This window comes from Giraffa tippelskirchi, chromosome 3, assembly GCF_054371585.1.
Source record: "Giraffa tippelskirchi isolate mGirTip1 chromosome 3, T2T-mGirTip1v1.2.pri, whole genome shotgun sequence".
Classification (NCBI taxonomy): domain Eukaryota; kingdom Metazoa; phylum Chordata; class Mammalia; order Artiodactyla; family Giraffidae; genus Giraffa; species Giraffa tippelskirchi.
This window is the reverse complement of record NC_137277.1, coordinates 39,590,675-39,605,304: the sequence shown is the minus strand read 5'-3', so window position 1 is coordinate 39,605,304 and position 14,630 is coordinate 39,590,675. Positions and strand designations below refer to the sequence as shown.

At 45.6% G+C, this 14,630-nt stretch overlaps 1 protein-coding gene across 3 annotated transcripts in view; it reads right to left on the bottom strand.

Moving 5' to 3' along the window:
* Positions 1-10,910: 10,910 nt before the first annotated feature.
* METTL16 (methyltransferase 16, RNA N6-adenosine) overlaps positions 10,911-14,630 on the bottom strand; it is a 62,871-nt gene continuing 59,151 nt past the window's right edge. For all 3 annotated transcript variants that reach the window (XM_081579996.1, XM_081579998.1, XM_081579999.1), the window contains 2 exons: positions 13,542-13,715; positions 10,911-13,420 (listed from right to left, as the gene is read on the bottom strand). In XM_081579996.1, the coding sequence (XP_081436122.1) occupies positions 12,797-13,420; positions 13,542-13,715 (798 nt within the window). In that variant the 3' untranslated portion in view covers positions 10,911-12,796. The remainder of the gene's footprint in view (positions 13,421-13,541; positions 13,716-14,630) is intronic.

The following is a 14,630-nucleotide window of genomic DNA, read 5'->3' as shown; positions in this document are numbered from 1 at the left end:
TAGGCGTCCACAGCCCAGACCAAGGGGGTGTGGCGCAAATCGGGAACAACAACGTGGAGGGCGGAAGCCCGGCCCTCGCAATGGCTGGACTACTGAGGCCGCGGGGCGGGGCCACTCCGCCAAGCCACAACCGCGCTTGCCGCTAGGGCGGGACCCGGACTGGCACTCCCAACGGTGGCTTCTTGTGTTAGAGTTTGGAGCCGCCTGGGGTTACAGTTAACAAGTTAGACCTTTGAGGTCAGCCCAGGTAGCTCAGTGGTAAAGAACCCACCTGCCAATGCAAGAGACCCGATTTGAATCCCTGGGTGGGGAAAGAGTCCCTGGAGAAGAGAATGACAACCCTCTTCAGTATTCTTGTCTGGGAAGTCCCATGGACGAAGAGCCTGGTGGGCTACATTCCATTGGGTCGCAAGAAGAGTCGGAGACGACTTAGCCACTAAACAACAAAATACCCACATTCTCTCATTTTGCAGTTAAGGAAACTGAAGTCCAGAGATGAGAAAGGACTTGTCTAAGGCCACTCAGTAGTCCAGTTGCTCCTTGCCCGGTAGGAGGAGCATTTATCCCAGACCTCACAGTTGACTCTTCTCAAGACAGTTCTGGGTCAGGGCCCCCAATTAGAAAACAGTGGTGGAGGAGTACCAAACTGCTCACATGGGAAAGGGGAGTCTGACCACTTAACACTGGTAGACACATATAAAGATGGTACAGATGATACTTGCTGGCGTCGTGCCTTTCCTTTGAGGGCATAATGCATCCAGGGAAAGAAAGTCTGCACAGACTCTGGAAATTGAGAACCTAGTGAACAGGAGAAAGGGGTTGTTTGCCAGCACCAGTTTACAGAGGGCTCTGATCTTTCCACATTTATTGCCCCAGCATCTGTAGCTGAGCAGAGAAAGGCCATTACACACAAGTGACTGGGTGACACTGGCTTTATGATGAAGTTGAAAGCAACAGGGGATCAGAGCATTAAATAAGTCAAGTTCTTCTTTGCAGGATGAATGCTTCTTTCCTTGGAAGGCTAGATCAGTGCTGGTCCCAACATTGCTTCTTTTAAGGTATCTGCCACCTGAGACTATATATGTATGTATGTGTGTGTGTGTGCGCACGCAAGTTCGAGTGCTTCAGTAGCGTCGGACTCTTTGCGACCCCATGGATTGTAGCCTGCCAGGCTCCTCTATCCATGATTCTCCAGGCAAGAATACTGGAGTGGAAAAAAAAAAAAAAAAAAAGAATACTGGAGTGGGTTGCCATGCCCTCCAGGGGATCTTCCCGACCCAGGGATCAAACCCAAGTCTCCAGTATTGCAGGCCGATTCTTCACCCACTGGGTGTATGTGTTTGTGTATATTTATATATAGGCTTCCCAGGTGGCTCAGTTCTGGCCTGGAGAATCCCATGGACAGAGAAGCCTGGCAGGCTACAGTCCATGAGGGGCCAAAGTCAGACACAACTGAAGCAACTTAGTATGGACGCACATATATGTATACATGAAATAGTGTAATATATATCTAAGTGACTTGAGATAATGTTGTTGGCCAAGTTCTCGTTTTGTTAGGGGCTAGCACTGTACCATTCTGCCCAGTGGCCTGGGATGATCAGAGAGCTACCTCCAGCTGTACCCTTCTGCCTTCCTCAAGTGGTCCTGACACTCTTACAGCCCTGAAGTCTCTTCTGGCGGCTGAAGTCCAATTCTTCTGACTCATCAGGGACCCAGCTCTGTCACATCACAAAGGCAACCCTCTGAAAGGTAGTGTTCTGAAGACAGCTTTGCTTTCAGGGGTGGGGAAGCAGGAGGTAAAAGTGGGGTGAACATAGAATTCAAATGCCAACCTCTCCTTTGTCCCCAGTTAACCCATCTGGTCCGGAGATTATTGGAGATGCTCACTGTTTAAAACAAACAGACCTCCTGGCTTCACATGATCATCTGTTTATTTGGGTCATGTGGGGACAGCAGCCAGGGGATGTTAGGCAAAAGCAAGGGTTTAGAAAGGAGGCTTTTCCTGGGCTTGTTGCTGCTTGCGGGAGCCTGAAAATGGCTAGACAGGGTTTTTCATCAACCAAGGTTACTCTAGTTGGGGAATGGACAGTGGGGATGAGAGATACCATTTAGGTAGTAAGGGGGAGGGTAAAAGGAGAGGAATGAATAGGGCTGTTTAATGTTGTAGCCCAACTTCCTGTTGCAAGAGAGTTGGAACTCAGGTAGAAGCTGGCCATTGTTGTATTCATTCAGGGGAAAGTCTTTTTGATGTTTCAGCAGAAAGGCTAGCATGTTTTGGGTATAGGCCAAAGCCCAGCCATTTCCAAAAAGTTGTTCCTAAATGGCTTCCAGTGCTTAGTATCTTTGGGGCAGGAGGAAACCTGGCCCATCCGTCACTGTGTAATTCTCATGAGAGGATTTGTTTCCACTCTTCCTTCCTTCAGTTTCCACCCTTCCTCCTGTTTTGCACCCCAGTGCCCAGTTTGGCCCCCTTAATTTTTCTCTTGGCCATGTTGCTCAGCTTGCGGGATCTTAAATTCCCCAACCAGGGATCAAACCTGGGTCCGTGACAGTGAAAGCGCCAGCCCTTACCACTGGCGTGCAGGCATGCTAAATCATTTCAGTCGTGTCTGATTATGCGACCCCATGAACTGTAGCCTGCCAGGCTCCTCTGTCCATGGGATGGATTCTCCTGGCAAGAATACTGGAGTGGATTGCCATGTCCTTTTCCAGGGGATCTTCCCGACCCAAGAACTGAACCCGTGTCTCAAGTCTCTTGCATTGGCAGTAGATTCTTTACCACTAGCACCACCTGGGAAGCCCCCTTACCACTGGACCACCAGGGAATTCCCAATCCCCTCAAGTTTTTAGTAGGGGAGCTGGTGACATTCCCTAATGAGACAGTCTCCCATTGCCCCACCATTCATCCTAACAAAGCTCTACATATATACACAAATCTAAGAGCTATGAAGATCAGTTCTCTGACCTTACAAAGCAGAAAAGTAATAAGATAGGGGAAAAGGTGTGAAGTCAAAGTACAAATATACCAGGTCCCAAGTCACACATGCCCTAACCCTTCAGGCCTGACTTCTCAAACTATGCATGTCGTCTTAGGAGAGAGCTTTTCACCTACTACAGTTAAAACAAGCGCAAAGGGAGAAAGTCAGCTGTGCAATGAAGAGGCAAAGACAGAAGACTAAGTACACTCAGGGACACACTGCAAGATATTCACAGATACTGTGTGTCAGTGTGTACCAGACACTGGGCTCTCCTTGTAGCCAAGGCCAGGGGACCTTTGGTAAGCCAGAGTGGGATAAAAGGTCATAGAGTTGAACTCAATCCCACAGTGATACATGGAAAAAGTAAAGCTTGGCTCTTTCCCACCATGCTGGATGTAGCACGAGAGATCCTAGGACCATACAAGCATCTGTGAGGGTACTGATCTACCCATTTTAGAAAGGTAGGTTCCCAGATAATCGTATTTTTCTAATACGGGAATTAAGTGGATTTAAGGCTGGGTTAGCAAAGTGAACCTGATGCCTGACGAGATCAGTCTGAATGATGAGCAGGATTCCGAATTACTTTCTTAGAGGTGTATCCTATAGGGCATGCATTCAATTGCAGTAAAGTGGGCTCCCTGGAGCTGGAAGTTTTCACCTAAGTCCTCATCGGCCTTCCTCTACTCCTGGTGAGCTGATAAAGGACCTCTCCTAAACCTAAGAAACAGACAGTCAAGTTCAACCTTCCCATTCACCGACACCAACTTCCTCTTCATTGGCTCACGTGCTGTCAGAGCTAGGAGAGTTGGGATCACCTAAATCAGTCTCCCAAGTGGTGTTTTATCCAAGGTCACAATGCTGCTTAGTGTCAGCTGGGGTGAGGAGTGGCTTGGTTCTCCTCTATGTGGGACAGCCCAGCATAGGGAAGTGGGTCCAAAAACCTCCCTGCAATGGCTGATGATGGGGAGCTGGCTAAAGACAGAATCACTGACTTTGATTAGCAGGTGAGTGAGAAGGCAAGGAGAGAATTAAACTTAGGATCCAGGGGGCTCAGATGACCTCTGGGGACGCTGTAACTGCCTCAGGCTGCTCTGAGGAATGAAGAGCTAGCCTGGGTCGACAGCCATTCCTCGCTGGCGCTGTCTGGCCTGAAAAGGTGACTGGGGGAAAGGGGCAGATTTTTATCCAGGCAGCCGCCCTGGGTGTGGACACTGAGTAATAAGGAAAGAAATGCAGTTCAGAAGCAAATAGGGAGGAGCTACACACACTGAGCTCTTCTGAGAAACCAAAGAGGCTGGCAAGCAAGCTATGCAGCTAGAGAGATGGGGGCTGTGGATGACTAGGGAAGGAGGAAGCTGATCAGAGTGGAAAGACAGATGGGAAAGGTCAAGGACTTCGGTTACTCCTTTGAAGCAAGAAAAAAAGAGGCAGCTTCATGAGAGTAAGTTAATTCAGGTCATGGGAGTGAGACTGGGCAAAGTTATTAGTAAAGACAGGCAGAGTTTTTGCCATGTGAGTCAAGAGCCAGCTGGATCTGAAGGCTCCTCCCAGAGCAGAGGGGCTGGAATGCAATCAGCACCCCACACAGAGGACTCTAGGTCCCAGCCAATCCCAGCTCACAGGTAAAAACAAGGCTGCAGATCAACTTTTTAAAACCCAAGGTATCAGCTGCCTGCACTAATGACTGGTGCCCCCCAAGCCAAAAGAGGGTGTGACGCCTGGAGCAGTGGCCTCCTACTGGCTGGACCACCCTGATCCAGGGCACAGCTCCATGCCCACAATAGGATTTCTTACCAAGGGACCAGGGCCCATCAGGAGAGTCTATACGGGGCAGTGCTGGGGACACCCTACACTCTCCAGGAGCCATGTTCCAGCCAGTGACTCTTCCCACTTCGAGGCTGGAGGCCGGGATAGGACAGACTCAACCTGTTCCCCGGCCCCCAGCCCGCTTGAGTCCCTGTTCCCATCAGACACCTCACAGGGCAGGAAGGGCTAGAGCTCACCAGCCATCTCTCAGAAGAGTTACTCTGTGGTAACTCTAAACCATTCACTAAACACAGTTAGGTCCTTAAAACTTCCACCACACACCAACATAAATGCAAGTGTTATATGCAAAACAAAATGTCAAAAGAGCCATAATAAAATATAGGCAAACATTTTTCGGCTCCAAGGGTGATGAAAGAGGTATCTACCCATAAAGGCAAAGAAAATATGAAAGGAACAGTTTGACACATTTGATTATATAAACCTTCTAAAAGCTCCTTGACTGTAAAAACAAAACCACCATAAACAAAAGGAAAAGGTAAATGACAAAACGGAGGAAGATACTGGCAAGCTATGCCACGGCAATTTCAGTAACAAAATGAACACTTGGATAGAAAAGAGAACATAGGACATAATTTAAAATTCACAAAACAAAAACTATATGAACTTAAATATATACGTGAAGATGTTTGACCTGGCAAATACCATAATAAAACTAAAACAATGAAAATATTCTTGCCGATCAGTTGATAAAGGATTTTTAAAAATTAGCCTTCTGGTGCTACCAAACATGTGGTAAAGACAAGCACTTGTGGAAATGGTAAAGGAGAACAGCTTTTTCAGTGAGCAAATTGGTAATATACGGAAAAGCCTTTAAAAGCACATTATCTTTTCTGCTTCAGTAATTCTTACACAAATTTATCCTAAAGCAGGAAGAAAACACACAAACATTTCTGTACAAAGATATTCACTAAAGCATTGTGTACAAAAGTGAAAACCAGAAAATCTCGATTTCCAATAAGGAACAACTGGTTTCATGAAGTGCCGCTCACAACACGGCATGTGAAGGAAACAGGATATAAACCAAAATGTTACCGCTGCTTGTCTTCGGGCAGTGCAACCTCTAGTAACTTTCATTTTCACAAGTTTTCTGACACACAGGTTAATTTTATAACCAGAAAAGTTATCACAACATATTGCTAAATGAAAACATTTATAAAACAGTAACACAGATCGTTGATTCCACATTTGCTGTTTAAAAATATATATGTATATAAAAATGCTAAGATAACAAAATGTAAAACAACTCCATTTGAGTAGTGGAATTGTCAACTTTTATTCCTTCTTTTCTAAATATCTTCTAATGAAAACATTGCTTTTGTAAAATGAAATTATGTTAAAGGGGGGAAAGTTCTGGTGTGCTTGACCAGGAAGAGCCTCACACGAGTCTTGGTCTCAACTAACTTGACCTGTGGTGCTGGGTCTACTTCCCATCCTAGTTTTTCTTCTTCTTTCTTTACTCCTCTCCCCAACCCCTTCCCAGCCTGCTCTTCCTGCTGCTTAACTCTGAAATCCCCCAGCAACGGTTCAGGCTACCCTCACAATCCAGGTGAGAGACACAGAAGGGCACTAAGGTGGTGGTACCAGGGTTGGAGGAAGAGGCTGGAATTGGGAGGATCTTTCTCAGGTGAAAGAATTTTAGACCCTAGTGGTGAAGGAGAGGGAGGAGCCGAGATTTCTATTCTGGACAGCTGGCTGGATGGTGGTGGAGAATACTGGAGACGCAGGTGCAGATCAGTTGAGTTAGCACAGCCATGGTACCGGGGGTGATGTCCGACAGGCAGTGAGGCATGTGGAAGGTGAAAGTTCAGGAAAGGCCTAGATTTGCATGTGAAGAATGCAGGAGTGAGCAGTATAAAGTCATGGAGTGGATAAGGTTGGCCACGAGTGAGAGAAAAGCACAAACCAGGCCCATGGCTACTAGAATCTTCGGGATTCTCCCTGTTAAGAGGTGAGGAGAACTTTTTAAAGAGGTGGGGGAGGCAGCAACCGGACTTCAGTGTGGAGGCAGCAAATATTAGGTAAATTCTACCCCTTGGTGGTAGAAGAGGCCACAAACTGATGGTCGACCAGGTTTCTGTAAAATACTGAATTCGTTGTCAAGATTTACCATCAAGTAAACTCATAAATCTGGATTTCCGGCTTTCCTCAAGAAATAAGAAGTTCCAGCATCACGGGGCAGCTACCTCTGCACGGCAGTAACCAGCAGGCATCGAACACAAGTTACTGGATAGTGGCAGTGCTCCACCAGTGGGAGTGGGAGCTCCAGCCCTTCTTGTCTGGCCCCTGGGGTAGAAGATGAGGAAATACTTCCCTTTGTGAATCAAAGTGTCCATCAATGAAACAGAGGCCGGTGTTTGCTCCAGAAGCCCCACATATGGCCCCCTGAAGGCAAATCATGGGACAAAAAGACTTCAATTAGGGATCCTGACCAGACTGGGAATGCCCACTTCCCAGCAAGAGACATGGAGCCACTGGAATCACACACGTAGGGGGGCAGGTTACCCACTGTCCCAGGCTCAGCGGTGCTCGCAGGGCAGCTTCCCCTGGGGGCGGGCTGGCTGCTGGAGCCAGCCAAGGCTCCCCTAGCTGGGAATTTCCTGGCTCCATTTCTTCCACTCTCAGCCACACTCCTTGAATTCCCACCAGATGGCACGCAGCCTTTCCTTTTCTCCAGATTCACACGGTCCATTCCCTTACCTGGGGAAGACGACTTGCTATTTTTTATGATGAATGTTACCCTTCTGTAGCAAGATCTGAGAGTCTATTAGTTTTTCTTTCTGTAAGTGAAATATTTGATGCTGCCTAAAATTTAAAAAAAAATCCTTCTTCCCCTTACTATACAATTATGCATTGTCAAAGAGTCATTACCTAATTATCAGTTATTTTACATTGACTCCCATCCAATGTGTGCTTGCACTAGATTGTGGTTTCACTATCGACTTAATTATCTGTACTACTGCCAAATAGAAAATTCTATAAAGATTTGGTAGTGTAAGTTAAGAACTAATTATAAGCAATTTCACTTTATTAAAGCTTGCTCATTGATCAAAGGCTAGAAAATAATATGACCTTCAAATGCTCAATGGCAAAGTTGGTTAAGACTTGATTTTCTCTTCCCTGTGTCGTATCATCGACGCTTCCTTCCCTAGAGATGGGTCCATCGAGCCCAGGAGTCTGTTTCCATCCTAAGTGTAGCGCTTGTGACGAATCTTGAGATTGGTATGAAATCCCTATCTCCTATCTCTGGACCTGAGGTCAAGTCCCTGTAAATAACCTTAGGGCAAGTCATTTAAGCTGTCTGAGCTGCCACTTCTTTACGCAACCACACAGGGACTCCATGCCTCTTTGCGGGGATATTAAGTCAGACGATTGACATAGAAGACTGACAATCAGTATTGGTTCCCTGTTCATCCTCTCACTACACAGAAGTTTGGATTTCTGCTCTCAGTCAGAGTGGCAGTCTATACTTGCACTGACACACTTGAGGTCCTGGCTTTTTCACCTGAGTGAAAAGATGTTCTGACCAGAAACTGAAAACTCAACAGAGACTAAGAAGCAATGAGCCTACCCCTTGTTTATGGACTCTTCCAAGGGGCTTTAGTATTCCTCTCACTTAACTACTGTTACGACTCTTGGAAGTGAGAATCCAGCACCTTTTGTATGATGAAGTCAAGCCTCAGTGAGAATGACCGACCCTGTAAGTGGAACTGGAATGTAGACTCAGGTCTGATGAACTGTGAAGTCTGTGCCCTTCTGTTTTCCACGTCCCTGCACTTTCTGGCCCACTCTGCCTCATCTCAGTTCCCTGGATCCTAATCAGCACCTGTGATCCCCCACTTCCCTGAAGAGAGCCTGGAGTCTCTGACGGGCGGGCGGAGAAAAGGTTGCACCTCGGAGAGCATTCAGAGGTGCAAGGCCTTCAGTCACAACATGGTCCCCTGGAGTAAAAGCAAAGCCTCCAAAAGGCAGCATTAGCCGTTCCAAAAGGGAGCATTAGCTGTTCCAACCAGCAATTAAAAAAAATAAACTGCTGTTTTAGTCATTTGGGTGAGTCATAGCAGAGGATCTGAATGTCTTTGCAGAGCAGAACAGGAACCCTCTGGTATGTGTATGAGGTCCCTCTGCTCACAGGGTGAGCCCCCCGCAGGCTTCCTTAATATGCTGCTGGCACGAGCACCAAGAGGTTTGTACCCGGGAGCATGAGAAGGTTCAAGACCATCAACGCCCTGCTCCAGGAAGGAGGCAGAGGCCAACCCATCCTCACTAGTGAGCCTCCTCTGGGTTTTTACTGGGCTTAGTGCCCATTCAGCAAACTGATTCTCCTGAGCGCCAACTTCTCCAAAAGAGATGTGGCTGTGAAAGTGCTGCACCTTTGAGACTTGACTTCTCTCAGAGCACTCCTCAGGAAGGCTGAAAGCTGCTTCTTTCTTAAGATTCTATTATTCTTCCTGTGACACAAATAGTAGCTTTGGAAAAGTTACTATGTATTATCATGAAACTTCCCCCTCCAGCCCCCCATTAACTAGAGACCAATAAAAAGTTGATCCAAAGGACTAACATAGCCTGGGTATATTTTATAGTAGGACAAGTGGAAAGAAAAAAATTTTTTAAATCATCCGGGACCATAAAGAAACAAAAAGGTTGAAAACTTATGCCCAGACCACAGGGTGGTGAGTTTTTCCTTCTTTCTTTCATCTAAGTTTTTTAACATAAAAACATACTTGCTTACCATAAAAATATTTATCTGAGTAGTGACTGGATATTTCAAGAAAATACCAAGGACAAGATTTTATCCACACCCACCGTGAAGCTGATAAAAAAGCCAAATACGCCCTCGTGTGGCCGCAGCAGAAAACGCCTGGGTTCAAGTAAGAAGGAGGGGCTTCTTTTAGGAGGCCTAGAATTTTCTAAAGGCCTTTGCATCTTTTCCACCCCTTGCAATTTTACTACACTTCAGAGCTTAGAAGCTGCTGTACTCATATGGTAGGCTTTGACAGGTTTCATGTTTTTAAAAATACATACTAAAATTTTAAGTATATATCACCTACACACTCCCTTGAGATTAGCTGAAACTCCACCACAGAGATACCGACCCTGTGAGGACAAGCAGTGATGCTCTGGTGTGTGAATAGCTGGGCAAGGATGTGGGGTGAAGGAACCCACTGCTGGAAGCAAAGCAGATTCCAAAGAACAGAAGCAGCTTATTCCCCTCCTTGGAAAACAAGTCCTGCTTCTGTTCCCACTTTGGTTATCAAGAAATCAGATGCCCAGGCCAGGGACCAGAACAGAATTTAAGATAATACCACAAAGACTGAATTTCATACCAATCCATCAACATGAACTTGACCTCCAGACACTTAGGCAGTTATCACTCAACATTATGACACACAGGTCAGTAATCTACTTCTTTAAAAAAAAAAATTTCATTTTCCCCTTTTATCAGAGGTGTAGGCTACCCCATATCACACAATTATAAAATATATGCGTAAGTGAAAGGATTTTTAAATGTCTTTTAAAAATGTTTCAATGTTTTCTCATTAGATGGAAATAAACTATTCTTCTCAGAGAAGGAACTGAAGACACACAAATGCAAAAATGGCACTCACAGTTCTAGCAGTGGAAGGTTCTGTCGTCACATGCTTCTTAAATTCTAAGAGCATTAGCTTAAACTATAAAACATCTTCCACAGCACCAAGCCTCAAACCTGGGGCATCAAACATACACAGACATAAGACACCTCTTTTGTGCTTCCAGGTCCACAGAGGATCCTCTGGGAATCTCTGAGTACTAGACTTAACAAAGGCTAATGCTATGGCTGGAATACATTGTGAACAAATGAGGAGTATAAATAAATAATACACTCCTGTGACAACACGGAGGAAAAAAGCATAATGTGAATATACAGAATGAACACAACCAAAGTTGAACCCACACACTCACACACCCCATCTATAGAAAGAGATTAGTGACTAGAAGGAAACACTGAAATACCAACAGTGGTTATGCTCCTGAAGGTTGAGACGAGGGGTGACTGAAGCTGTTTTCTCCTTTCATCTTTCCAAATCCTTAATGAGCATATACTACTCCTTTACAGAGAAACAAACATGCAAACAGTGACGACTTTATTGAGTGAAGAGTTGTTACCTAACTCACTTATCCTAAAATTTGATCAAGATAGAAACTAGGCTTGGGCCCAGCATACGACTCTGATGTGTCATGAGAGGTGAGGAGAGCAGGATGGTGTGGGTGGATGGAGGAGATGACTGGACCACCGGAATCCAAGGCCCTCTGCTGAATCTTGGACTCTGTAGGACCCTGGGCATTAAGTTTCCTTTTCCTGTCAAAGATGAGGCTGAACCAGCATAGCAGTTCCTAATCCCCAGTGAGTTAGTAGCTCCTCTCTCTAAGTCGGGGACCCTTGTCTCCAGAAAAAAACCCAAACATGTCCACAGAGCTTTTGGAAATAACCTAGGAGGCTCTGGGTTCTCCAGAGGTCCAGGGACCAGGTTAGAACACTGGTTGGTTTGTATGTTCTCTTCTGCAGCTCTGTCTCCACTGCCACGAGGAGGTATGATATGGTCCTATTTCCGTTTCCAGTATCTTTGCTGAAGGACTGGTCTAGCTGCTGCCAAAGTATGCCAAGGTCATCAGTTTTATGCCCCAACCAACAGCCACCTTTCAAAAGTGTCGCTTAACTACCCCGCCACAGTCTTCTTTGTAGACAGTGAGGAGCACTGGCACTGTACTCAAAAATTTCAGGATAAATAGAACCCTCGGCTGCCGGTATAAAATCAAGCAGTGAAAGTCAAGCACAGCAGAGGGTAACCGAGACACCAAGAGGACTAAAAAGAGACGCCTTTCCCAGAGGTATTCCTGCTGAGCCCTGAACACAGTTACCCTGGCCTCAGAATTCTCCAATGGCAACAGGTAAACACAGAAGGGATTACAAACTCCCCTGCCAAAACTGTCTTTGATTAGCAATAACTTATCTGCAATAGATGACACTTTCTTAAGCAACTTACTACATGTAAGTATATCTTGCTCCATTTCTCATTTCCATCACCAATAACTTACCCATTCAAAGAGAAGAGGGTATCTTCCCCAACCCCAGGATTCAAACAGGATTGACAGTCTTCAATTCTGAATACTCTTATATTAGCTCCATTTCAAACATCAAAACAAATTAGAAAAAAAAATCCACACCAGTCAAACTGCTACAAAACAGTTCTTTAAACAGGTTGGAGGCATGGGTATGGCTTCATTCTGCTGCATCGCAGTTATATCTGGCAGTTTTGCTTACCTAATTCTATTTCTGAAACAAGCAACATCCAAAACAGACAAGAGTCAGGAATGTGCCAATTGTCTCCGACGTTTCCAGGCACTCCCTGGTCAGTCCTTCTTCCTGGCATTACTGAGCTTTCTCTCCCTGACTCTCAACAGGCTAGTTCCTTTCTCAGGACTGATACAGAGGTCATCAATCGTATGTACCCAAAGTTTTTAGTCTTGAAAGTGACTTTAGAAGAAGGTACAGGGCTATCCACCCTGGTATACCACCTCCATGGGGTGGAGGGGGAGGAGAGCAGGGGTGAGAAAGTCACCCCTTCTCAGGAAGCAACCAAGGCTGACACAGAAGGCAGGATGCACTGTTAAGTTCTGACCAGGATCAGACTGCAAAAATAATCGTTTTGGCCTCAGAAAACCAGTCTGAAGCCAAGGTGATCAGCTTAAGTCAGGTTTAAATCCCTTATGAGTTTACCGATGGCATTTTGTTGATGCTGATCACAATTCTTTCTCTGAACTACCACACTACAATGCCCTGTTTTTTTTTTTTTAAAGGAGGGGGGCGTTTAAAAATGGACTCATTGTTGGTTTTTTAAGACAACTCCACATAATGTCACTAGTGGGCTAATGATGGAATTCAGCTTGCCACCCCCCACTCTTCAATGCAAGCTGCTTTACAGAACTTTCCCAACTGTGCGAGAATTTTGGAGTTAACTAGCAACAAGCCTAAAAACTTGGTTACGTATATAAGTACAAAGCTGGTTCATCAGATCCCTGTTCTGGCCCTCAACCCAGTGCATTTCAACTAGGGCGTCATCTACCTCCTTCTTAACGTTTATCAGACACTTGAATAAGTAACGTCCAGCCACTCCCTGGAGATGGTTCCCTTTTTCAGACACTGGGCTGCTGAAGGGCTCAGGAGCATCGTGGTCCTGGGCTCCATTGCTAGAGCCTTTACAACCTTCCAGAACCTCCATGTCCCCCTTTTCCTCACTCTTTTCATCCTCCGTGGGTTCTGGGTTTTCCTCCTGGGAAAGTGAGTCCTGGCTGGGGCCATGGCCCTCCACAGTGGCAGACACACCTTCCAGTGGGGCAGGCCCCCCCGGGGTACTCTCCTGGGGGCCCTGGGCCACTTCCTGGCTACTGCCAGACTCTTTGGAGGGAGACTTTTTCTCTTCCAAAGCTTCGATCACGTTCTTGGGAGCTAAGGGCACTTCTCTCAGTTGTCTCACTCGGTCTCTTTTCTTCCTCCTTAAGTGAATCCAGGAGTTTTCTATGGCCGTTAGGAAAAGGCTGATTTCCTCCTTTCCACAGGGAACTCGTTTATGCTGGACCTGTTTGGAGGAAAAACAGAATTTTACAGATCACTTTTCTCCTCTGAAAACTCTTTTAAAAAAAAAGAAAAGAAAAAAGATTATTGTAAGTACTTCTTCAATGTGCTTATCAACCAGGTACCTTCAGATCGGTGAGGATTTTTTCAATCCATGTTGTCACAACCACGATGCCTTCCACTGTCTCAGGGCCCAGAGATGATGCTTTGAGGGCTAATTCTTTCATCACAGACCCCAGGACTACAAACGTAATGGGCTTCCTTGGCTTCTCTAGTTTTCTTCGCTTACTGGGTGGTGACTGAAAGAAAAAGAAGGCACAGGAGAATAGGGGAAGGTCATCCAAATAATCAAATCTCATGCATTATAATGAATTCAGCTGGGGGAATTTCCATGACCTTTGCTACCAACTGCAGAGCCCTAAAAAAGAACAAAGGCCTTGGTATGTTTATTTTTAATACTTAAAACAACTCTGCAAAATGGGTTTACCATCTCCCCATTTTATAGATGGGAAAAACTAAGATACAGAGCAGTTATGGAATCTGCTTGAGGTCACATGGTTAGTATTTGTAAAGTCAGGATTTGAATCCCAAACCCAGGTACTTTCTGCCTGCGTTCTATCGGTATGTAACTCCTCTGGTTACTAAATGTCCTTCATCTACCTGCTATGCCCAAAACAGGCCTATGAACTATTTCCTTCAAGGCAACTCAAGGACCCCAAGGGCACTGTGTTCCTTTCTATTAAAAAAAAAATGCATGGCTTAAAAAAAAAATGCATGGCTTAAAATCACCATCATGGAGCCTGAGTTGATACGTGCTGAGGCTTGTTGAAAGAGAGCAGCTGGTGAGTGGCAGTTTGTGAGATCACATGCTAGGAACGACCAGGGCACCAGGATCGCATGGGTGGAAGAGGACGCTGAATCCAGGCATGTCAGGGCCAAGCCAGTGCCCACCTATGCACTGCCTCTTGGCTGGGGAGAGGGGACACTAGCACCCACGAGAACAGTGGATTTGAAAGCTGATTCCACGTAACTCAAGACTGTCGTCTTTCTTTAAATTTCAAGCTTCAAAAGTGAATCACACTCTTACCACTAGAGGGACTCAAGTTCCATTTTAAAAACCAAATGACACTGCTGTATTTAAAGCTTATTTCTTTCAAGTAAAAGGTTGCTTTTTATTTTTTTTAGTTAGACTCTTAGCTAAGATCATATAAATT